The sequence below is a fragment of the Ailuropoda melanoleuca genome, chromosome 5 (assembly GCF_002007445.2).
Source record: "Ailuropoda melanoleuca isolate Jingjing chromosome 5, ASM200744v2, whole genome shotgun sequence".
Classification (NCBI taxonomy): domain Eukaryota; kingdom Metazoa; phylum Chordata; class Mammalia; order Carnivora; family Ursidae; genus Ailuropoda; species Ailuropoda melanoleuca.
Genome location: NC_048222.1, coordinates 113,418,497 through 113,443,623, shown reverse-complemented (window position 1 = coordinate 113,443,623; position 25,127 = coordinate 113,418,497). Strand labels below are relative to the sequence as shown.

At 42.1% G+C, this 25,127-nt stretch overlaps 1 protein-coding gene across 1 annotated transcript in view; it reads right to left on the bottom strand.

Moving 5' to 3' along the window:
* Positions 1–848: 848 nt before the first annotated feature.
* Positions 849–25,127, bottom strand: part of RNF150 (ring finger protein 150) — a 261,007-nt gene continuing 236,728 nt past the window's right edge. The window contains 1 exon segment of the mRNA XM_002926991.4: positions 849–7,915. Within this exon segment, the coding sequence (XP_002927037.2) occupies positions 7,797–7,915 (119 nt within the window). The 3' untranslated portion in view covers positions 849–7,796.

Below are 25,127 nucleotides of genomic sequence, written 5' to 3'. Positions count from 1 at the left end.
CTGCCTACCCCTCCCCCCCAACCCCAAACCAACTACACCACCTTCACCAATCATTTAAATATACCTGTGATTTTTTACAGAAGATGAGGTTTTGGTAAAAAGGCTACATAATCCACTACTAAATTTCTTGGCAATGAAGAGCTAACCAAGGTCCAAATTAAAAGCTACCCATGCAAATGCCATCAGGGATCATTTTTGTGATTTTTGAGTCATGTGGCAAATCCAGGAAGCTGTCCCATGATCTGAAGGTGGAGGATGGGGAATAGTGTGACAGCACCATCATGTGTACCACCTGCAGACTGGCCAAAGTACAATTCTACCTGTGACATCATTTCTTGTACGATAAAAGCACACAAATTCATGTATAGGGAGGAAAAATAAAGCCACTGCATTTTTTTCTCGCTAGCAGGGAAATACTAGAGATCGATTTACGGTGCCATTTCTGAATATTTTAAAATGGTAAATTCTTTGTAGCACTTTTTTTTTTCCAGTGAAAATAACAATGTGTTATATACAAAGGGGTTAAAAGAAGTCGGGTTTTTTTCTTTTCACATTATTGAGATGGCAATTGCTGGTCATGGTCTGCAGTCTATAAAATTGGGTATCACATATACACTGCCTGGGAGGCTCCCCTGGAAACTAGAATAATCATCCTCCCAGCTCATGAATATTTTAAAGAACAAGTCCCATTATTTTTCAGGAGATGAATGGAATGTAACTTTTCACAAGTACCCTCTCTTTCTGGTTATAAAATGGTACCACCATTTCAGATTACTAATGTGAAAGCAGGAAGTAAATATATTATTATGTACATGTACAAAACACGTCAGTATTTCACACCATTTACATTCATATGAAAGAAGTCTGTTTATTGATCTTCCTTTGTGATTTGACAAGAAGAGAGTTGAGATAAGTTACAAAACACTCAGGCCCTTGCCTTCGAACTCTGCACAAACATTCCAGCCGGACGCAGCTTCGTTGCCAACAGAGCTAACGAGACGCTTTGACATTTTGCAGAAGAAAGGGCTGCTGCGCGCAGTAAGATCTTCTGTGGGGCTCTCCTTCCACATTTCCGAGCCTGTGACATGCCTTCCACTTTTGATAAACGTGGACCAAATTCTCAACGACCGAGGAGACTGTATGACGAAAGGCAAGTGACGAGTCCGTGGAGGAAATGGTGACCCTAGACAAATTAACTGGCTGAACGCATAATGGCGATTCTGCCAGCAGAGGGCGCCCTGCCCCCTCGCACTAACCGCCTACTCACCAGTAAGTACCACAGAGGCCAACAGGAAGTCCTTGCCCTGGCAATCCTTCTTCAACTGCTCTGCTATCTAGTTGTACAGGCAATAGTTTGGTATTTTCTTCAAAAACGCGGGATCCACTCTAATTACGAAGCTCTCCTACATGAAAATTCTTTGGCTATTTAAAATCTTCACATTCTCAAAGAGAACAATAATTCCGAGTACAATAAAGCGCTAGTTTTGTCTAAAACTTTTTGAGGGAAAAGGGGACGAAACACCAGACTAAAGATGGTGTGGTACTAAGGCCACGATACATTTTTTTTTTTTTTTTAGATTTCTGGATTTAGTAAGGGCAATCACCAGCCTGCAAGAGAAAACCCCCTAAGCTTTCAGTTTCGTCTGACTAGGCAACCCACCTTCCCTTTTATTGACGAGAACATTAGGAGAAAATTAAACGAGTCAGTGGAAGAACATGTGTCCGTTTGGATGGTGATCGGTCTTTGGTTTTCATAGCACACATGGTCCTCACATTTTCCTGCTCCTCCAAGCCCTTCGATTCAGTAAGGATGACAAGACCACAGACATTCTGCCAAGCAGTGATTCTGGGGCCCTTGGGTGGAGCTAAGTTCTCCACAGAAGCTCTCCCTTGCTCTGTACAGACCTGCAGACTCCTTAAGAGACTATGTCCTTGCCTTATCATTAACACCAACAAACATGTCTCATGTCTCAGGTGGCCATGGAGCGAATGGCTCTGAAGTAAGTGCAAACGTCAATCAAGAGTAGCGCAAAGATGAAAAGGTCTTTGATCGTTGAGATTCCTGAAAAAGCCACTTGTTTGAGGCAGGCATGGTTCACAGGGTGATAAAGAGAGATGTGAGTGACCTCATTGGGTTCTTTGCACAACAAGCAGGTTTTTTCGTTAAAGGGCTTGATAATTAAGGATCTACATCTAGAATCCAGAATCACCTCTTTCGTTTTGGGATAATTTTGTGTCATCACAAGGGTCAAAGTGGAAGCATGGCTACCAACCTGTACAGGTTTTTACAAATTACTGTTCCTACTACAAAGGGCTTGGAGCTGTGAGATGGGGAGACAAGGGGGCAAAGAGAAGAGGTAAGTGATGCTGAGAGACTCATTCCTGTTTCTCAGAACTAATTTATCTTTCAGGCAATCCCAACCTTCTTTGCAACCATGAGTATTTAACTCACGAGGGTTAAACTCCTTAAAACACACACATACACACCCCAAAACACCAGGTCAGCTCCAAACCTAGGGGATGAGCATTTGTCTGGGAAGGGTGCCCATGTTCATATCCTGCCATCCTTTCTCACTTCCTGCGGGCTAGCATTCCCACCTCCTCTTAATGCCATCATCAATTACACGTCTGTGACACACGGCACTGCACAAGGAACCTGGGTCCCTCCCCTTAGGAGAATGGATTCTTTGTGTCTCTTTTTCAATCTTAAGGAAAAAGTGGCCTCTCAGATCCCTTAGGAAGAGGAAGTTCTTGTGCTAAGAAGCTGAAGTAAGAAGCATGAGTGGACATCAGATATGGTCAGCCCATACATTTTTCTTAGAAGCCCTAACCTCAGGGGCCTGTGGTGAACTAGGAAAGTCACAAATGCCCAAAGTAGAAGATAGATCTCAACAGCATTCTGGATTGCGACTTTGCCATGATTTGCCTAGGAGACTTTTCTGGCAAGGAAGCCTGAAAAAAAGGCAATAGCTACAGTGGTCTGTGACTAAATTAGTGCTAGGAGAGGCGAAAACATGGCTAACTCCATTATGGAAGAAGTTGATTTGCCTTGAGTAAACTGGTTTTCCTCATCAGAAGTGCAAATATAGACACTGCCACACAATAAAAACAAGAAAAACACCCAACAGTAACAATGGTAATCACAATAATGGTAAGACTATAGATCCAAAGCCACCAAGGTTTTTTTGTCCCGAAAGATGGGAAAAGAATGTGTGTGTGTGTGTGTGTGTGTGTACAGAGACAGTCAGAGAAAGCCACACACACACACATACACACACACACAGAGAAAAGGGAAAGAAATCTAAGATCGAGCATATAAAAATGCTACTGGAAATTGCTGCAGGGGCCCCAGCACCACAGAGGGCTGGGTCCTTGCTCCACAGAGGATGTGACTCCCTATCTTAGATTTTCTGAAAGAGTTTTGATTTAATGAGATTTGTTTTCAGTCAAGGTGATGCCCTCAATGGATAAATAAACACCACTTATTTTTTATGCTCTGCAAGCATTTTCATCTCAACACAACTCCTAAATAAGAAAGAACCCTATGTTAGGCTATCTGTCACCATTTTGGTTCTGAAGGTGTGGTGGCCGCAAGGACGTTGGCACTGTCCAAAGTAGCCACTGGGCATTGTGGTTTCTGACATAACCAAACCCAGACCCACGAATGTCCAGAATGAGGGAAATGCTGGAAACAATCTTTGGACAGGGATTTGCCTCCATGGTTACCATCATGACTAGGTGATGTCAGAATAGGTAGGGGCCTTTGCACTATTCTTTTTTTTTTTTTTAAGTTTTTATTTTTTTTAAGTCATCTCTGCATCCAATGTGGGGCCTGAACTCACAACCCCAAGATCAAGAGTCACATGCTCTACCGACTGAGTCAGCCAGGCACCCCTCCACTATTCACTTTCTGCCTTCTCACAACTCCCTTTCTTCCTGCCTAAGTGACAGAGTTAATATTTCAGGGGCGACTAAGCCCTGGAGACTAAAATCAATGTTTAGCTGCTGTAATCTTGATCAGGGCTCAGTTCTTCTCAAAGGGATCAGCCACATGGAAGAGGCGATTCCTGAGGTGACTCTCAGTTTTTCTGAGGGAATGGAAATGCTCCCTTTCTTGGCCACAGCCGTGGGGGGAGAGCTGGTGGTTGTAGGCTGTTGTGACTCCCCCAATAGGCTGGGCAGTCACAACCCCAAAGACTTCTTCTCAAGGAGGTCACTCAGAGTCTTGCATTTGGAGTCAGTACATAACTTCCCACTTTCCCCCCTCAAATCCCAAGGGGGCACTGGCACTGAGAAAAGGCCTTCTGCCAGCCTGGAAGCAGGAGAACTAGGGATTGAGGTGAAGTTGGATGACTATAGTCTGGAATTCTTTTTGGCTCCTGAGTGCCACATACCAGTCTGAGGGTTTGTCATAGAAGTGAGGGAGATAATTTTGTTTCAGCACCAAATCAATATGGTTTGTGTGACTTCTTAAAAAAACAAGAACTGGTGAGCGAAGTAACAGTGACAGTAATGGCTATCAGTGTATGGTTAGAAAGATCAGGCAGAAATTTCAAAAAGAATGGCCTGAATATTTACTCATTACAAAACAAACAGGTCTTTGGGCCTCTCATTAGGCAACTTGGGTGGAGACTAGTTCTCTCTGGAGGTAATTAGGTTTTAACTTTTTTTTTCTTTGTAAGGGTCAGGGGATTGTGTGAGAATACTGGAGCAGCTCTGGGCAGGTCCAGCTGGGAGCCACGGGCCACGTGTGGCTGTTGAGATGGAGCTGGAGATGTAGCCAGTCCAAAGTGAGGTGTGCTGCGAGCATAAACCACACGATGGATTTAGAGGACTTAGTACAAGAAAGAATGAAAAAATATTTCATTTATACTTTTTATGTTGAAACAAAAAGATTAAATAAATGATTAAAATTATTTTGAACTGCTCCTTTTTCCTTTTTAAAATGTAGCCAGTAGAAAATGTAAAACTCACATGGGTGCCTTGCATTATATTTCTATTGGATAGTGCTGGTCTGGACACTCATTATAGAAAAATGTGCATCTGTAAATACACAATAAAGTTTGCATATACTTCTAGAGGGTTCCCAGCTCAGAATTTCCTCTTTGGGGGTGGGGGAAGGTGGTGAAGAAGGCTATGGGAGAAGGTTTTCCTTTCTTTTAAACCCTTCTATGCTGGTTAAACTTTTTTTTTTTTTTTTTGAACCACTAAAGCCACAGGAAAATCCTCTGGAAACAAACCTTTGGTAAGTGGAGAGCCTCCTAGGCTCCAGGGTTTTGTAGCAGAACCTCCTTGGGGTAGTCCCAGGCCTTGGAGGGGTACACGGGCAACTGATTCCTGAATTACCTGGTCACCGGCGGGAAGAGACAACACCCACCAAATGAAGGATGCCATCCAAAAGGCATTTTCTCTCCTGGGTATGGAATACGATTTGTATTTCTCGTGCTGTTGGATTATTCTTCTAATTCCATGTGACCTAAGTTAATACCCAGATGTGCTTCAGGCGGAGCTGACTGAAGGAGTACGTGGTGTAAGCCTATGCTGACCAAGAACAAGAACCACCCTGAGACGAGGAGTCCCACACTAAGGACTAGGATTTGAAGGTATCCAGAGATGACAAACTCTGTGACTAACAGTGGTTTTAAACAAGGCAAAACAAAGCCACTCTTACTTGGACTTCAACCTTGCATCATTTCAATATTCATTTTCAGCAACATAGGAGTGCCGAATTCCAAAAAGCCATTAGCGCATGTTACCTGTCGAGGAACCGCCCCTAATGTATGAAGTCAGCTGTATGTCATCGCCATCTGCCAAAACATGGACCCTCCTGGCAAAAAGCTCCTTAGTAGTCTTAAGGCCAGAAGCAGCCTCGGCCATCATCTTGTGAAACTCCTTCATTTCGCAGAGGGAGAAGATGAGGCCCAGCAAACGCGTGGCTCAGCCAGGACTCCTGACTCCTGGTTCAATGCTGTCTTCACTCCCCCGACTGCCTTCGCACACTGACACTGGGTTTCATTACAGGGAGTGTGACACTCCCAGAGAGAGGTGACATTTCTGAAGGTGGTAATCATTTTCCCTGCCTTGCTGCCTACTTAGAAAGCATCAAATAGGAAATCGTTAAAGATGGTGAAAAAAGAGCAACCAGAAGTCTGACATCTACCCCCTTGACATCCAGTCCATGTTTCGGCAGTGGGGATTTACGACACAGCCCAGCTCTGGTTTTGGGATGAGTGTTAGTGTAATGAGGTGGAAAAGCCTCGTCAAAGATGTAAATAACTCAGTGAGAAAAGCTTTCCTTCTTAGTAACCCACACAGCCGCATTGCCTTCTTACGGAGGATGAGGTGATCTGTGATTGTCCAGGGAAACCATTCACTACCTTAGTCATCTCTGCATCTGGATAGTCTAAATGTATTACAAAATTGCCCACTGAAAAAAATAGCACATCTCTGTCATAGTTACAAAAAAAGAATAAAAACGTAAGTAGTTTAAAAATGCCGGTGGGCTTCAGTATTGATTGGATGCCTCTTTCCCTCTTTGTCTCTCTCTGTTAGAAGAAACTTGGGTTAGCAAATTCCCATGCTGTATTTTTTAGATCAAATGGTTTATCAAATCACACGTCCCTCCTCAACTTGGTATTTAGATGTACTCGGGGAGCCCTGGGAAGCCAGCTGCTAAGGATTCCCCTAAACCCTTCCTGGAGGTCTGGTGACGTTTAACAGAAGTGTGTTGGGATTAAGGTAAAACCTAGGTGCTCCGGCAGCCCCCACTGTGTTGGACACTGGGCTCCAAGAGGATTGGGTCTCTTCTGAAGCCTCCATCGCCTGCAGAAGCCACTTGTGGAGGGAACAGAAGACCGTTCTAGCCTTGGGGACACCAATAGAACAGACGTTTTGCTTTTGGGAAGAGTATGTGGTATCTGGTCTTAAAACTGGGCTTGCCGTCCCAGCTACAAGCCCTACGGTCATGGAGAACAGCGCCTCAGCCCTGGAGGGGACTTCTGAGTTTGGGATTTCAGTCAAAGACTATAAGATCCAGGCAAAAATGGAGCTTCCTTCTCATGTCACATGGGCCATTAACAGAGCCTGGCAAGCGGAAGCCAGCAGGATGTGGGTGCAAGTAGTGAGTATAACCTCGGTGGGTTCAGAGCTTAGTGTTGGGGTCTCTGGCAGCTAGGATATTTAAGATCCACTTAAAATAATTTAGATTCTTAAGGAAAGCTGGCCTTTGACGGTTTCAGGGTGCTGTGGCACTTCCCCAAGCCATGCACACTTCATGCTGAGAGGTCAAGGCCATTCATCTCAGAGATGGTGCATACAAACCGATCATCGTGGGAACCGGTGCTTCAAAACAGAACTCTCCGCAAAAGCTGGAGTCAGCCAAAGGGGTGGATGTCCTTAAACCACACACAGTCTTTCAAAAGAAACTGCCAAGGAAATCAAACAACATTCCCCAAACAACAAAACAAGACCTGGAAGAAGAGGAAATAGAAGTAAGAAGCCCTAAACATGTCCTTCCTGTCTGTTTTAGGAGCTTCTGAAGTGTGTGTCTATAAGGACGTGGGAGGGAGAATCAGCTTTCGACTTCCCAGCTGCCAAGGCGCGGACTGTTGGACAGATGGAGAGACGGCTTCCTGATTAACGTGACTTTGGATAATGCTTTCGTTCCCATTCTTGAGCGGAGCGCTGTGGAGTTACCAAGTGGTTCTGGAGGTGTGGTGTGCCCGGTCCAATTCTTGAGGTCCTCCTCCCTTCCTTCCCCTTGGGTCCTACCATCCCTTTGTTCTATATTCACCATTTCAAGACTTCACCTCTTCGCAGTCTTGGTCAGTGGAAAGTTCTACATCAGACAGTCCAACCTCCATCGCCATAATCAGCGAGATGTCAGAATCACTGCTTACAGCTGGCTCCTGCTCGCCTGCGAGAAGAAAGCAAAGTTCATGGTGAACACTGAACTATGTTTTTGGACACTGGTTATTTTAATACAATTGTCTTTAGTAACATTTCTTTGATGGCTGAGAGAAGGCATTAGAAATATTGGCTATTTTGTAAAAAAAAACAACCAACCCAGAAACTAGTTAGAGCCTCATCTCACACTATAGCCCAAAATAATTTCTAAGTAGGTCAAAAAGTTAAATGTAAAAAAGAAACTAATATAGCTAGAAGAAGATATATCTTATAAGTGTATATCCAAGTAGGAAAATATCTCATATATCAAAGTAGGGCAAGAAATTCTATGTGGAAAAGCAGTTGAGCAATTCACACTAGAACCGATTGATAAATGTGCATAAAATTCAAAAAATATTAAAAACATGAAAAATAAGAACAAAAGGCATACATCAAACTTGAAATATCTGTGAACATTTCACAAAGGGCTGCATTTTCAACATAAAGATTTGAAATCAGTAAGAAAAACTAATCAAAAAAGTGGGCACAGGTTGCTATTATCTAATTCACAGGGCAGTATAATATAAATGACCAATGACTCTAAGGTAAAAATGGGCTATTTTTTTTTTTTAATAAAATCGTCACTCTTGAAGAAACAGCATTACACTGAGGCAAGTACTTTGATATACTGCATGGAGAACTGTGACATTTTCACTCAGTAATTTCATTTCCAGAATGTATCACAGAGAAATAGAGATGCAAAAATATTCATTGAAACATTATTTACAGCAGCAAAACATCCCCAGTAACAAAGTCCAATAATAGAGAATACAACATAGAGGAAAGTGTGTTACTTCTAGAACACCAGCTTCTTGTTGTAACAACTAAAGTGGCATTTCCAAAGAACTTGTAGTTACATAAGAAAATGCTCACAGTACTCTTTTAAGTGAACCCCGAAGTAGTCAAAACTTTATATGCAGTGAGGCTGACAGAGAACATTAACAAGAAGCAAGAGAAAGTTAACTAGAAGCAAGGAAGCCAACAGCGCTAGGAAGAGTTGTCTCAAGTTTGGGGATTTACGTTCACTTTCTTAAAAAAATTTTTTTTCAGTTTTACTTCCAAACATTCTGCAATGAACAAATATCATTCATTCACTCAAGATATAGTCAGTCCCCACTATGTACAAAGGATCTGGCTAGATGTGAGGGACCTGGGTAAAAGCAAGACAATCCCTGTTTTCAAGGCGCTTACTGGCTCGTAGGGAGACACACCATTAGATAGTCAATCGCAGCACACTGGGATATGCCTGCTGCTGGGAGATGCAGCGGGTGTTACAGGAGCAGGGAGGAGGGCTGTGTGACCGACTGTGGAGTCAGAAGGATTCCCATGGGGTGCAACGTCTACACTGAGCCCTCAAGGAGAACTCGTATTCTAGCCAGACGAATGAGAACGAAGCGTCTCTTAAGCACTAGCAACAGCACGTGTAGACGGAGATGTCCACGCATGACAGGGAGCCTTCTACAGACAGATGTCAGATCGTATTGAAATAGGACCGGAAAGCAAACTCAAGCCAGGGACACTGAAGGGAGGCTGGGGCGCTCAGCTGCAGAAAACGCAGCTTTAAAACCAAAAGAGCTTGCAGGTCCCATTATCCTGCTGAAGAAACACACCATTAGAAGACCAGCAAAACGTCTAAATAGTGAAGAAGCTGGTAGTCATAATTCTTTTGCTCTGATAATCACTGGTATAATTTATTTCATGTTGAGGTACACTTAAGGAGAATATAGGAGTTTCATGAAAGACAGGGAATTCTTCTTTTAATTTAAATTCAATCTGCTTAACATATAGTGTATTATTAGTTTCAGAGATAATTCAGCGATTCATCAGTTGTATATAACACCCGGTGCTTCTTACATCACGTGCCCTCCTTAATGCCCATCACCCGGTTACCCCATCCCCCCACCCACCTCCCCTCCAGCAGCACTGTTTGTTTCCTATGATTAAGACTTTCTTATGGTTTATATCCCTCTCTGTTTTTGTCTTTTCTTCCCCCCTTCCCATCCCCTACGTTCATCTGTTTTATTTCTTAAATTCCACATTTGAGTGAAATCATGTGATATTTGTCTTTCTCTGACTGACTTATTTCTCTTAGCATAATTATACCTTCTAGTTTCAGCCACATTGTTGCAAATAGCAAGATTTCATTCTTTTTGATGTCTGAGTAGTATTCCATTGTGTATATGTATGTTTGCGTGTATACACACACACACACACACACACACACACATTCACACCACCTCTTCTTTATTCATCTGTCGATGGACATCTGGGCTCTTTACATAGTTTGGCTATCGTGGACATTGCTGCCATAAACACTGGCGTGCAGGTGCCCCTCTGAATCACTATGCTTGTATCCTTTGGGTAAATGCCTACTAGTGCAATTGCTCGGTCATAGGGTAGCTCTATTTTTAACTTTTTGAGGAACCTCCATACTGTTTACCAGAGTGGCTGCACCAGTTTGCATTCCCACCAACAGTGTAAGAGGGTTCCCCTTTCTCCACATCCTCACCAACACCTGTTGCTTCCTGACTTGTTAATTTTAGCCATTCTGACCGGTATGAGATGGTTGGTATCTCATTGTGGTTTTGATTTGTATTTCCCTGATGCTGAGTGATGTTGAACATTTTTTCATGTGAAAAGACAGTGAATTCCTAAGATGTTTAAAAGGAGACAAACAGAACTAACAAAGAGTTATGGCCTTAAGAATGAGCTTGACAGAAATGGGCTGCTTCACAGGTATATATGCAACCTAGAGACTGAGCTCTAATAGGTTTCCTAGGCCCATAAATGCATGAGGCTCATAGTAACGTAGACAGATCCATGGCTAGAATAAGGCTTTGGAAGCAGCTCTCGGCAGATGGAAGTACGTAGCATTTGAAAATGGGGGCACTCAACAAATATGTAATAAAACTAGTCATTTAGAAAAAAAGGCAAAATTGGATCCCTGCCCCATATTACAACAAAACACACTCTCGGCTGGGGAATACCTGTATCTATACCTATATTTATAACTACATCTATACTACATCCACATCTGTACCTGTATCTATAGCCCATTTTTAATTGTGCGTGTGCCCTTCCTTCCCATTTATCCTCTTNTGGGGGCACTCAACAAATATGTAATAAAACTAGTCATTTAGAAAAAAAGGCAAAATTGGATCCCTGCCCCACATTACAACAAAACACACTCTCGGCTGGGGAATACCTGTATCTATACCTATATTTATAACTACATCTATACTACATCCACATCTGTACCTGTATCTATAGCCCATTTTTAATTGTGCGTGTGCCCTTCCTTCCCATTTATCCTCTTCTCCAGAGCCACCTCGTACTTTCAATCCCTGACTTTTTGCAAATTGGGATGGTTCTCCCTTCCCTCCTGGCTGCTTTGCACTTGTTTTCTCCTCAGGGCTGTGGCTTGCTGCTGTGCAGCCTAAGCTCAGCACCACTCCAGAGAAAGCCTTCACTTGGGAATCGGAGTAAGCAGTGTCCGCTAGATTGGGACAGTGCACAACCTGCACAGCTGGACACAGGAGCTCGCTCTGTTTCTCAGATCCACTAAGTCCTTGGCCTTTCATTCATTTTTTTCCAGTTGCCCAGATCTTGTTATTGTCTCTTTTTACCTTTTCCCTGTCCATGTTGGTCTACACCTTAACAAAATTCCCTTGCTGTAATTTATGTGGGATTTTAGGAGAGGCTGGAAGTGGTTTCATATGTTCAGTCTACTCGTTTCACTCGGCACTCTCCGAAAGCATCACTTTTACAAGGAGAAATAGATATAATTAAAATTGTATTCACAAGAACTGGGAACCCATTTTACTTCATGAGACTGTATTCTAGTCTCAGCTATAGTAACTACACATTACTTTATCTAAGTCACTCTGTCCTCTAGGGCTAAAGTTTGGTTGTCTACAAAATGGGTTTGGACTGGATATCTCAGAGTCCTTTCCAGCTGTTAGAATTTGTACCTGGATATGCTGATGTCACCCTAGCACAGTGTCTCCTACATGCTGCTTTCGCGGTAAATATTTACGAGAATTCCCACCGAGGAACAAAGTTGTAAGCCTCTCTTTTTGCACAACTCCCCAAATTGTTGTTGGTTTGCTAGAACATTCTTTTCTTAATCCAGAAAAGGTCTGTTTGTTGAACATTTAATACAAGTATATACTAAATGGGAAAATTCACTACTTTGAGGTGTAGTGAAAGCTGAATTATTCTTATTCCTGGAGATAAAAAATGAGGGTTATATTATAGAGATATAATATAGAGATATTATAGAGATATTGATTGTTTGATTGCTTGATTAATTGCAATGGCCCATGAACTAATTCAGCTCATGAGTGGCCAAAATTTTCAGCTCACAATTACACTGTAAGTCAACCAAGGAGCTCATCAAGGGGTGGTTTTATGACTTTCATAAATACCTAGTAAAAAAAACAAAGGCAGCCCCAATGAAGGGCTGAGTTGGTCAGCGTTCTATGAAGATAGCGCCATGGACCCGCAGCGGCAGCTTCTCACCCTCACTCCTGGCTTTTCAAACCACCGGCCTTAGCAGCTTTCATGGGCTCATTCTCATTGTAGTGTTTTCTTTTTTTTGTTTTGTTTTTTTTTTTAAAGATTTTATTTATTTATTTGACAGAGAGAGACAGCCAGAGAGAGAGGGAACACANCCGGCCTTAGCAGCTTTCATGGGCTCATTCTCACTGTAGTGTTTTCTTTCTTTTTCTTTTTTTTTTTTAAAGATTTTATTTATTTATTTGACAGAGAGAGACAGCCAGAGAGAGAGGGAACACAAGCAGGGGGAGTGGGAGAGGAAGAAGCAGGCTCCTAGCAGAGGAGCCTGATGTGAGGCTTGATCCCACAACACTGGGATCACGCCCTGAGCTGAAGGCAGACGCTTAACAACCGAGCCACCCAGGTGCCCCACTCACTGTAGTGTTTTCTAAATTGGAACTTGTGAATTGAAAGAAAGAAAGGCCATGGGGACTGATGGAACTATGGCTGCTGAATTCATGATGCTATTTTGGAAAACAACCATCCCACACAACTCCAGGCAAAGATGAATTCGAATCAATGAAATCCGATACTTGCCAAAAAGTGGTTCAATTTTTACAACGTAGCACTGCATCAAGCATATCATCTAATCATTTTCCATTTCGAAACTTTAAAAAAATGATCTGAAGACATTTGAAATTATTTTTTTACTCTGTCCTGTGTTTTTAATTGAACTTAGTTTGTTCCATAATTTTTGGAAGCAGGGCTTTATCTTTTAATTAAGGCAGATGTTTTATTTTGAGGCCACAATAATACAAATGAAACTGCTGTCACTAAAACATTTAGAAGGTTCTCTGTAGGTGGTACTAATTGGTGAGTGTAAAGTAGCTATTAACAATATGAATGTTCACTGAACGTTGCCTCCTTCCCTGCCAAAGCTGATATAAAAGGAATGCAGAAATAACACTGGCCTTTACTGAATCCTCACAACAGCCCTTTGATGTAGGTATCTTGATTCCTGTTCTACAGATGGAAAAAAAACCCACAACTCTCAGTCCATTGGATGCAACGGTATTATACCTACTTGACATGCTTCCTTCTCTTGGTTTTCATGCATTATAAAGACATCAAAAGAACTGAAACAGAGAGTGATAGGATCCACTTAATATTTTAAAAGATCACTCTTGCTGTCAAGTGAAGAACAGATGGGTAGGGCAAAGGGTGGAGGGAATCTGGAGGAAACTATTGCAGCAAAACAGATGAAGCGTGCTGGTGGCTTGGTACAACAGCAGGGATGGAGACAAGGGGACACACTGAAGAACTATTTTAGAAGGAGGATATACAGAAAGGCGATGGGCTGGGCAAGGGCAACAAGAGAGGAGAAAGTAGAGGATAACCCCCACATTTCTTGAGCAATACAGGTACCATTTACCCAGCGGGAGGAACTGGAAGATGAACCGGAAGGGAAAGCGCAAGAGTTTAGTTTTGCGTGTGCCATGTTGAGAGGCCCAAAGCGAGATGTGAGACATGCAAAGGGAGATGTGGGCTCGGCAGCTAGACAGAGACAGGAGTCTGGAGGACAATACATGAAGTGAGAGGCTTCAGCAATTTGAAACCAGGAGAGTAGATGAGGTGTTTCTAGCAAAAGATTACAGAGAAAACACCAGGGGCAGCGCTCCCCAGAGCACAGAAACCTACTGCCAAAGACTCACACTCATCCCGCCAACACGATTCATTTGGCCTGCACCATGTTTTCCTTCAAAGTATGAATTAGTTACCAATATTTAAATGTCAGAATATTTTACATACAAATTTAGATTTGAAATTTATCTTGGAAAAAGAAATATCTGGCAATATATGCTCAATGCTGGGGATGAAATCATTGAGGGGGAACACAGTAAGGGCTGTCCCACTTAGCTCAAGGCAAAGAGGCTCCGGGTCCCCATAGCTGTCCAACCGTCTGCTGCCCTGGGTTCATGGTACTTGGCCTGTGTAGCTATGTCAGCTGAAAACCTCATATTAGGGGGAGGGCAGAAGAACATCAGAGGAGGGTAAGCCCCAAAAGAGCGTGAAAATGGCCAGGGAATACTGTGTCATTGATTCAGTTCTTTTCTTTTAAACATATTCTGTTTTACCTCCTTTATTGGCACTGACTCACAATTAACAATCCATACCCAAGGGAACGAGGTACTGTGAGCATTACTGTTTTGGTTGGGTGGGTTTTAAGGCTAACTCTGTCATCTAATTCACAGTCTTGAGTGTCTTTATCACAGCATTAACGAGCATCTGATGAGACGGTGAGCAGAAAATTCTTCACTTTAAATGGAGCTTTGTAACCTATTCTGTTGACCCATAACTACTGCTTTCATACATTTCCACATTTAATTTTAAGTAAAATCCAGCATTAGCCTAACCTAATCAAAAATTTCTTAGTGTTGGGATTTATTCCATTTAATCCATAAATTATGAATATCTTAGGTTTATGTCTTTCTTCTTTAATATAAAAAAATTACCTACAGACTCAGTTTCCCTTTGTGAAATGGGCAATGCAGTTGTAGTGGTGTTGTGGGTTTGATATAAGTGTGTATCAAGTGTGCCTGAATGACTGTTCAAGTTCCCTCCTGGGAACAGAAGACCCTGAGATCTGCCTTGCCTGGTGTTGCATTCCTGGCCTGTCCCTGGCACTTCTCTGGCTCCGGCCCATGCCCCCGTCAATGTTCCCATTTTAGAATCCCACCATGCTCCTTCAGAAATAAGAGGCACTTGGCAGATGTCTGTAGCACTGAAACTGAATGGAAGTTCCTCTCTGGCCATGTAGGGCTCAAGTTTTGTATTTTGTCAGCCAATAACAATCTTAACGGCCAATGACAATCTTAATGCTTATTGAGTACTTAGTACATATCAGGGATTACACTAAGTATTTAAACAGATTGTCTAATTTAATATTCAAAATCAACCTATGACATAGTATTATTTCTATTTTCAGGTGATAAAATCAGAGCTCAGAAAGGTTAAATACCTCCTGAGCTTACACTGCAAGTAAGATATGGAAGTAGAATTTGAACCTAGATCTGACTGCAGTCCATGAACTTGACCATATCTATACTTTAGAGGGGAGATTCTTAACCTGAGGATTAGTGGGCTTGTAGGGCATCCAGGTACCTAAAATTCCATACAAGCTTATATGGTTATATGCAGATATACATTTTTCTGGTAAGAGGAATGCGTTCACTAGATTCTTGCCGAACCACAAAAAGGCTAAGAACCATTCACCGAAGAGATTTCACATCCTGTATGCAGTAAGAGTGGCTTGCCTTTCTTTTTAATGCCTATTTTGCTTTACATTTCACTGATTATATGTTCTATTAACCTGATATGACACTTTTCATATGAAGTCACTGTTTTCCTACTTAATTGTTTCTTTCTGATGGCTATTCAAAGCTAAAGCAGAAAATTATTCTTCCCAGAATGAGGTTTGATATTTACTGCCTGTCTTATGAAAGAAGGCATAGAGCAGTCGCAGGCTGGAATAAGTCCTCCTCTGTTAAGGATTAACAAACATTGCCCTCAGAGTAAGTGTTCTCTGTGCTGACAGAAAATAAGGTGGTGATGAATATAATCCCCCAGGTGTCCTGATTCTGCAGGGGGTCTGGTGTTACGTGCTGGGAGCCTCTCTTCATTACATAAAGCCTTATTTTTTCCCATGTCCTTGAAAAATCAGGTTTCATAGGAAAATGGCACCCTTCCGTCCACTGCTACCCATGCTTATCTTCTAGAAAATAAGACATCATTTCCAATTGCCCCTGTATGATGCAAGAGCACCACAGGGGAGATGCTCAACCAGACTGGCTGACTTAGAACATTACCTTTTCATCTCTTTTCAGAAGTGAGGCTTCTTGGGGCTGGGGCACTGCCTACATATTCCCCACCATAATCTTAGTGGGCAAGTTAATTCAACTGCAAGTGCAGAGTGCTTTCAATAAGGAAATGTGTTTCTCTCGCATGGATTCCTTGCCTTATCTCTTCTGCCTAACAAGAATTTCTGATATAAACTTCTAATTTGGTTTAGATTTTCCCTCTCAGGAGGGGCTTCTTCTGCGAGAATGGCAGGCCTGAGGGTCACTTTCCTTAGAGGCTGTGCAATAGTATTAATAATAATAGCTAGAACGTACTGACTCCTTCCTACTTGCTGCACAACGACATTGTGAAGTAGGCGTACGGTTGCCCCAATGACGGCTACGCATTTTACAGGTGCAGCCAACTGGTCCAAAGTCAAGTGCACAGAAAGGGGCAGGAATGGAATCCCTATCCCAGCCCATGATATTGACAACTACGCCATTCTGGAACGGGAGAGCTGCCAGTTTTTTATGTGGCTGCTAAGCTGTTCTCACAGACAACACTTGGCCACCTTTGGGAACTGAGCATTCCAGGGCGACAATATGAATTTATCCACCTGGTGAAGCGACTTCTAAATTGTTCCAATACAACTAGCCCTTTTGCCTTTTTAAGTTCTTGCTCCATAATGATAAATATATGCATGTTGAGATCAAACTGGAAAAATTCTTTCTTCCCCTTCAAATGGGAAGGTTTAAAGCATTATTTTTATGTGGACTCGGTGAAGGAGAATTCCCGGGAAGCTGATATACTAAGTAAGATCACATCATTATGATTTCACTTTGCTTTTACCTCTTCATCATTGCTTTTCTTCCCTGGTGACACTTCACCCAGGAGGGGAATGATTTTGTCCAATTGCTCAAATTCCTTACAGATTTCATTAACAGTTCCTTCGTTGAGTAATTCCTTACTAAGTGCCAAAAAAGGGACAATGTGACTTTGGCGATAGTTTTATATTAGTTTGTGCAGGAAGGGATGTAAAACCTAGTGAACATTTAATAACATTGTTAATAGCTGTTTTACAATCCCCGGTTAGTACCACCTACAGGAAACCTTCAGCATTAAGTGTAGTATCTGGTATATGTAAGGCTGTCGGGAAATGTGAATATAATTGGAATGAAAAAAAGTAATAAAAAAAAAGGGCAAGCTACCAGATAGATTTAGAGAAATAGGCAAATATACAGACTTACCCATTTTTACAATTGTATAAAATTATCTATAGACTTCAATTATTCATTCATCAATTTATTTAATCACTCTTTCATTCAATGGGTATTTACTGACCACCTTATTAGGTAGGCACCCAACACTGGAGATGAGCTGTGGAGGAAATAAAGATGAACTAAAACACACTCTTAACTTNTCAATTTATTTAATCACTCTTTCATTCAATGGGTATTTACTGACCACCTTATTAGGTAGGCACCCAACACTGGAGATGAGCTGTGGAGGAAATAAAGATGAACTAAAACACACTCTTAAGTTGAATTTGATCTAGTAAAAGACTTGCACCTACGTAAATTTAATCCAAGGTGATATATGCCAAAGGTGGTATAAATAAAACGCTAAAGAAACAGAGGGGTGGGGAGAATTTTGCCTTCAACTGGATAACCAAAGGGGTTCATGAAGTAGATCACAGGTAAACCAGTGGTGAGATCTAACTGGTACTAGGAAGTATGGGGAGGAGGGAAAATGGCATTCCTTTCAGGGGAACCAGCATGATTGGCTGTTATCAGAGTGTATGTCAAGGCATGTGGACTGGACTGTAGCTTAGGATATGGACGATGATGCGCTATGTGCCAGAAGTAGCTGGGAGGTACTCTGCACCCTTCCCGCCCTCTCCTGGTTCATGGGGCACAAGAAGGCTGGGAACTGCATTTCCCAGGCTCCTTTGCCAGCTGGCTTATGTGAGGTTCTGCCAAGGAGATTGGAAGGCAGGAGGAGGAGGGAAGCTACTATACTTCTCGTTCAGGTTGTGGGTTCCAGAAGTGCTGGCAGTGGTTTCAACAGAATCAGAGTGGGGAGGAACTTAGTTCCTAGTTAGCCTCCATGCTGGTGGCATCCCCAGCACAAACAAGACAGCCCTGGCAACATCAGAATAGCGGATGCACACTCAGGTGATCTTGGTAACACCGCTGGATACATTTTTTTTTTGGTAAATCAACTTAATTGAAGCATAATTTACCTACAATAAATTGCGTCTGCTGAAAGTGTATAATCTGGGGCACCTGGCTGGCTCAGTCAGTAGAGTGTGTGGCTCTGGGTCTCAGGGTCATGAGTTTGAGCCCCGTGTTATGTGTGGAGCCTATTTAGAATTTTTTAAAAAGTGTATAATTTGATGAGCTTTGATGGATGTATACACCTGTGCAATCACCATTACGATCCTGAGCATGTTCTGAAATAGTGAACACTTCGATTTCCTCCCACGGTTTTCCCATGCCCCTTCAGAGTCAATCCTTCCTTCTGTTACTGGCCCCAGGTGACATCTTATCTGTTTGTTTTTTTAAAAAGTAACTTTTTATCAGATTTTTTCAACATTGGTATAATTGGCATTTACGGGTGGATAATTCCTGGTTGTGGGGGGGGGTGTCCTCTGAATTGCAGGATGTTGAGCCGCACCTCCATCTCTACCCACTGGATGCCAGTAGTCCCACCCTCTCCCCAGCTGTGACAACCAAAACGTCTCCAGACATTGCCAAATAAATCACTCCCAGCGAAGACTCCTGGCTCTCGTTTAAGGTGCATTTTCTACAATGCCAGTTTATAGCATGCCCTCTCTGGTGTCGGGTTTCTTTCACTCAGCACACTCATATTCAGATCTGTCCACAATGTTGCACGTATCAACAGTTCATTTCTTTTTATTGCTGGGTAATATTCCATTGGACGGTTGTATCACAGTTTGCTTATCTATTCACAAGCTGACAAACATCTGAGTTATTTCCAGTGTTTGGTTATTGTGAATCAAGCTGCTATGAACATTTGCGTGCAAGTCTTTTTGAGGACATACATTAGAAATTTTTTTAAAAATTTAAACTCAATTAGCCAACATACAGTACATAATTAGTTTCAGATGTAGTGTTCAATAATTTATCAGTTGCGTATAACACCCAGTGCTCATCACATCACATGCCCTCCTTAATGCCCATCACCCAGTTACACCATCTCCCCACCCCCCCTTCCACAACCCCTCAGTTTGTTTCCTTTAGTTAGGAGTCTCTTATGATTTTTCTCCTTCTCTGATGAATTCCCATTCAATTTTCCCTCCCTTACCCTATGATCCTGTTTCTTATATTCCACATATGAGTGAAAGGAGGGCATACATTTTCATTTCTCTTTCGTAAACATCTAGAAGTGCATTGCTGGGTCCATATGGTAAGGATATGTAAACTATATAAAAAACAGCCAAACTGTGTGTGTGTGTGTGTGTGTGTGAAAAATCACAACACATTAAATTCACTCTCAAAACAATTTTCAAATATATGGTACCACATTGTCAACTATATGTACATTGTTCTGCAACAGAGCCCCAGAACCCTCTTCCTCTAGCCCTCCCCACCCTCTCTCCCTCTTTTTTAAAAAAATATTTTATTTATTTATTTGAGAGAGAGTGAGAGAGCACAAGCAGGAGAGAGGAGCAGAGGAAGGAGGAGAAACAGACATCCCACTGAGCAGGGAGCCTGATGTGGGGCTGGGTCCCAGGACCCTGAGATTGTGACTGAAGCCAAAGGCAGATGCTTAACTGACTGAGCCACCCAGGTGCCCCTTCTCTCCCTCTTTCTAGAAATAAATAAATCTTTTTAAAAAATGCCATTGACTCTCATGCTTCACTCCCCCTTCTGAAGCATGAGAGACTATGGACTCTGAGAAACAAACTGAGGGCTTCAGAGGGGAGGGGGGTGGGAGAATGGGACAGGCTGGTGATGGGTAGTAAGGAGGGCACGTATTGCATGGTGCACTGGGTGTTATACGTAACTAATGAATCATCGAACTTTACATCAAAAACCAGGGATGTACTGTACGGTGACTAACATAATATAATAAAAATATTATTATAAAAAAATAAAAAAATGCCATTGAGATTTTGATAGAGATTGCACTGGGCCTGCAGATTACTTTGGGTAGTATGAATGTTTTACCATATTAAGTCTTCTAATCTATGACTATGGGGCATTTTCCCATTTATTTGCTTCTTTTAAATCTCTTTTGGAAATGTTTTTTGTTTGTTTTACAAAGTGAGTAAAGGGGTAGGCAGAGCGAGAGAGAGAATTTTAAGTAGGCCCCATGACCAGCACAGAACCTGACACGGGGCTCGATCTTACAACCCTGACAGATCATGACCTGAGCTGGAATCAAGAGTCAGATGTTTAACTGACTGAGCCACAGAGCACCCCTCTTTTGGCAATATTTTATAGTTTTTAGTATACAAGTCTTTCATCTCCTTAGTTACATTTATTCCTAAATATTTTATTCTTTTTGGTGCTATGTAAATTAGATTATTTTCTTAATTTCCTTTTCAGGTTATTCACTGTAAGTGTTATAGAAATGCAGTTGTTTTTGTGTGTTGATTTTGTATCCTGCAACTTTGCTGAATTCATTTATTAGTGCTAACAGGGATTTTTTTAAATTGAATCTTTGGGATTTTCTACATATTAGATCATGTCATCTTCAAACATAGATATCTGACTTTTTCCTTCCAATGTGGATGCTTTCTATTTTTTTCTTGCTTAGCTGCTCTGGCTAGGACTTCTGGTACTATGTCAAATAGAAATGGTGAGAGTAAGCATCCTTGCCTTGTTCCTGATCTTAGAGAGAGAGCTTTTAGTTTTTCACTGTTGAGGTTGACGTTCGCTGTGGGCTTTTCATACGTGACTTTTAATACACTGGAGTAATTTCCTTCTATTTCTAGTTTGTTGAGTGTTTTTATCACAAAAGTGTGTAAAATTCTGTCAAATGTTTTTTCTGCATCAAGATGATCCTGTTATTTTTATCCTTTGTGCTATAATGTGGTGAATCACATGTTGAGATCTATGATCCATTTTAAGTTAATTTTACGTATCTGTGAGATAAAGCTTGGCATTCGTATTTACCCAAGATTCTTGTGATCGACTTCTTATATTAAATTCCCCTCTTTTTAAATACCTAGAGTGATTTCCACTTTCCTGACTGGTCTCACTGATTTCAGTGATGAGGTTGGAAAGAGACGCTGTACGAAAATGAAGAGGAATTTGAATGCCAGGCTAACAAGTCATAAACGTTTTTTTAACATACATGGGTTTTATTATGTTGTGCATAAGAAGTACTTGTTTAGATAAACTGCTAAAAAATAAACAGTCTCAGTTTCTCTCTCAACAAAATAGTGATAAGACTTTTTTGTAGACTGTAATGACATTTGGTACATTTTTGTATAGATACACATATGCGTGCATGCACACACACACACTGTTTTGTGTCACCGTGTGCCTGACACGTGCTGTACCAGATGATACGCTGCCATTATTGTAGTTAATAAATTTACTCAGAACCTGCTTTATTCCTTTCCCGTTAAGACTCTTGGCTGCTTCCTTCTTTTCCCATTCATGTGCTGGCAGACAATGGGTACCCTCTCTTTCCTTGTCGCTACCCTACTGTTTCTATAATGTTCTGTTTCCTCAGTGTTATTGGATGTAGGCTGATGCATCAACATTTCATCAAGAGCTCATTCACCATGTGACAGCCTCATCCCTACTGCTTGTAAAAGTGTCACCCTGTCACAAGATAGCCTAACACAAGTGTCAGAGGAAACTAGAGAACAGGGCTCTGATGGAAACACAAAGTCTAGTTTAAAGGTCAGGCTGCAGAACATAGCCAAGTCAGGAATCTTTCACTTTGCTCTGGAAGGGATGGGGGAGGGCATAAGTAGGGACACGGCTTCCTACACATACCTTTTTTTTTTTTTCTAAGATNTAAAGGTCAGGCTGCAGAACATAGCCAAGTCAGGAATCTTTCACTTTGCTCTGGAAGGGATGGGGGAGGGCAGAAGTAGGGACACGGCTTCCTACACATAACTTTTTTTTTTTTCTAAGATTTTATTTATTTATTTGACAGACAGAGACAGCCAGCGAGAGAGGGAGAACAAGCAGGGGGAGTGGGAGAGGAAGAAGCAGGCTTCCAGCAGAGGAGCCTGATGTGGGGCTCGATCCCAGAACTCTGGGATCACGCCCTGAGCCGAAGGCAGGCGCTTAATGACTGCGCCACCTGGGCGCCCCTACACATACCTTTTTGAAAGAAAGAAGCATTTAAATAGGGACTCTGCTGAAATATAAGTCCTCAAAAAGAGCATACGCAAACTGTAAGGTAATAAATAGTTCAGTGCTAGAGACTAGACACTGCCAAGAGCACATTTCGGTCTCCATAGGCAGGCATCATTTTACATCAGTCTGTTCTACCACCACAATCAATTTAAAGTTTTGTTTGTTTGTTTTAAAGATTTTGCTTATTTATTTGAGAGAGAGAGTGAGAGAGAGAGAGAGCATAAGCAGGGGGTAGTAGCAGAGGGAGAGGAGGAAGCAGACTCCCTGCTCAGCAGGGAGCCCAACACAGGGCTGGATCCCAGGACCCTGGGATCATGACCTAAGCTGAAGGCAGATGCTTAACTGATTGAGCCAGCCAGGCACCCCTCAATTTAAAGTTTTTACTATGGTTGTCATTTCTGACCATTCTGACCATCTGCTTCCCCATAAAGCACATCGAGAAGCCTGCTTATAAAACTTCAAGACTGCAAGTCATTTGTTTAGAGGAACCCCTGGTTGCCCCTACCTCCTCCAACCAACACAGCATCACTCACCTTCGCCTGGTGTGAGAACAGGTTGTGACCTGGTGTTCTGGGGCAGGAGGGGAGGACTCAAAGTGGTGGCACAAATAAGCCCTCAAAAACTGTGAGACTCCTCTCAGCTAAAGAAAAGAGGCCTGATGTTTTGACCCAGAGCATGAGTTGATATCCCAACAATAAACTATGGAAATTCACAGCAACGAGGATGGATGTGCCTTCCTGGAAAACCTAATGGATTCTATCTGAAGCACAAAGTAGCAAGGGCAGTGGTCCAGTCATGCATTATAAGATCATAACCTAACCCATTCCTCTGGCTCGCAGAATGCAATTTCTAGCTCCTTGTGTTTAGGGCAGAAACCAGGATTTTAATCAAAATTTGGCCATGCAATGGGAATTCCTTGCCATGAGTTTAGGGTAAAAATAAGGGAGATACAAATGATGTAATGTGATATAATGATTTATTAGAAAGATATATTTGATTATTCAGATGACCAAAATATATTTCTCAGATATATTTGATCTTCGTCTACAATTTCTGAGAACACGTCAGAGCCATAAAGGTGACAAGGGTGTCTTGTTATTAAGGTGGCTTCTGGATGTCACCCAAGGGCAGGAGGTCCAACCACATGATTAGAGAGTTGGAATGTTCAGTCCTGCCCTGGCCTCCAGGGAGAGGAGAGGGGTTGGAGCGTTGAATCAGCCAATGACTTAGTCATGACTATGTAATGAAGCCTTCATAAACACCCAAGAGGACACATTTTTGGGCCCCCTTTTTTTTTAAGAGCTTCCACACGTGGGGAACCAGAATGCTTTAGAGCCAGGCGCCAAGCTCCAGGAGAACAGAAGTTCTTTTGTTTGGGACCTCACCATATGTATTTCTTCTTCTGGTTGTTGATTCATATCCTTTAATAAACTTAATTATATCCTTTAATAAACTGGTAAATAGAAGTGTTTCCTTGAGTTCTATGAGCTGTTCAAGCAAATCTTTTAAAAAAGATTTATTTATTTATTTGAGAGAGAGAGAGATAGAGAGTGCACAAGCAGGAGGGGCAGAGGGAGAGAGAATCTAAAGCAGATTCTGTGCTGAGCACTGACTCAGACGCAGGGCTCCCTCTCACGACCCTGAGATCAGGACCTGAGCCGAAACCAAGAGTCGGAGGCTTAACCGACAATGCCACCCAGGAGCCCCTGTTCTAGCAAATTAACTGAATCCAAGGAGGAGGTTGTTGGAACCAAAAATCTGTAGCTGGTCAGTCAGAAGCACAAGGAAACAGCCTGGGCTTGTGACTGGAAGTGGAAATGATGGTGGTGGGGCGGGCGGTCCTATAGGACTGATCCCTTAACCCGGGGAATCTGACACTATCTCCACGTAGATGGGGTCACCATTGAGCTGAACTCGTGGCCATGCTGCTGGTGTCTCCAAACTGCTTGGTGTTGTATGTGTGGGATCCCCACCTCCCCCAGTGGGATGGGATCAAAATCATAGAGGAGAACATAGGCTGTAACCTCTTTGACATCGGTCATAGCAACTACTTCCATGACACATCTCCAAAGGCAAGAGAAACAGAAAAAATGAACTTGTGGGACTTCATCAAGATAAAAAGCTTCTGCACAGCCAAGGGAACAGTCAAAAAAACTAAGAGGCAGCCCATGGAATGGGAGAAGATATTTGCAAATGACACTATAGATAAAAGACTGGTATCCAAGATCTACAAAGAACTTCATAAACTCAATACATGAGAAACAAATCAAAAACTGGGCAGAAGATATGAACACTTTTCCAATGAAGACATAGAAATCGCTAACAGACACATGAAAAAATGTTCAAAATCATTAGCCATCAGGGAAATTCAAATCAAAACCACCTTGAGATATCATCTTACACCAGTTAGAATGGCAAAAACTGACAAGGCAAGAAACAACAAACGTTGGAGAGGATGTGGAGAAAGGGGAACCCTCTTACACTGCTGGTGGGAATGCAAGT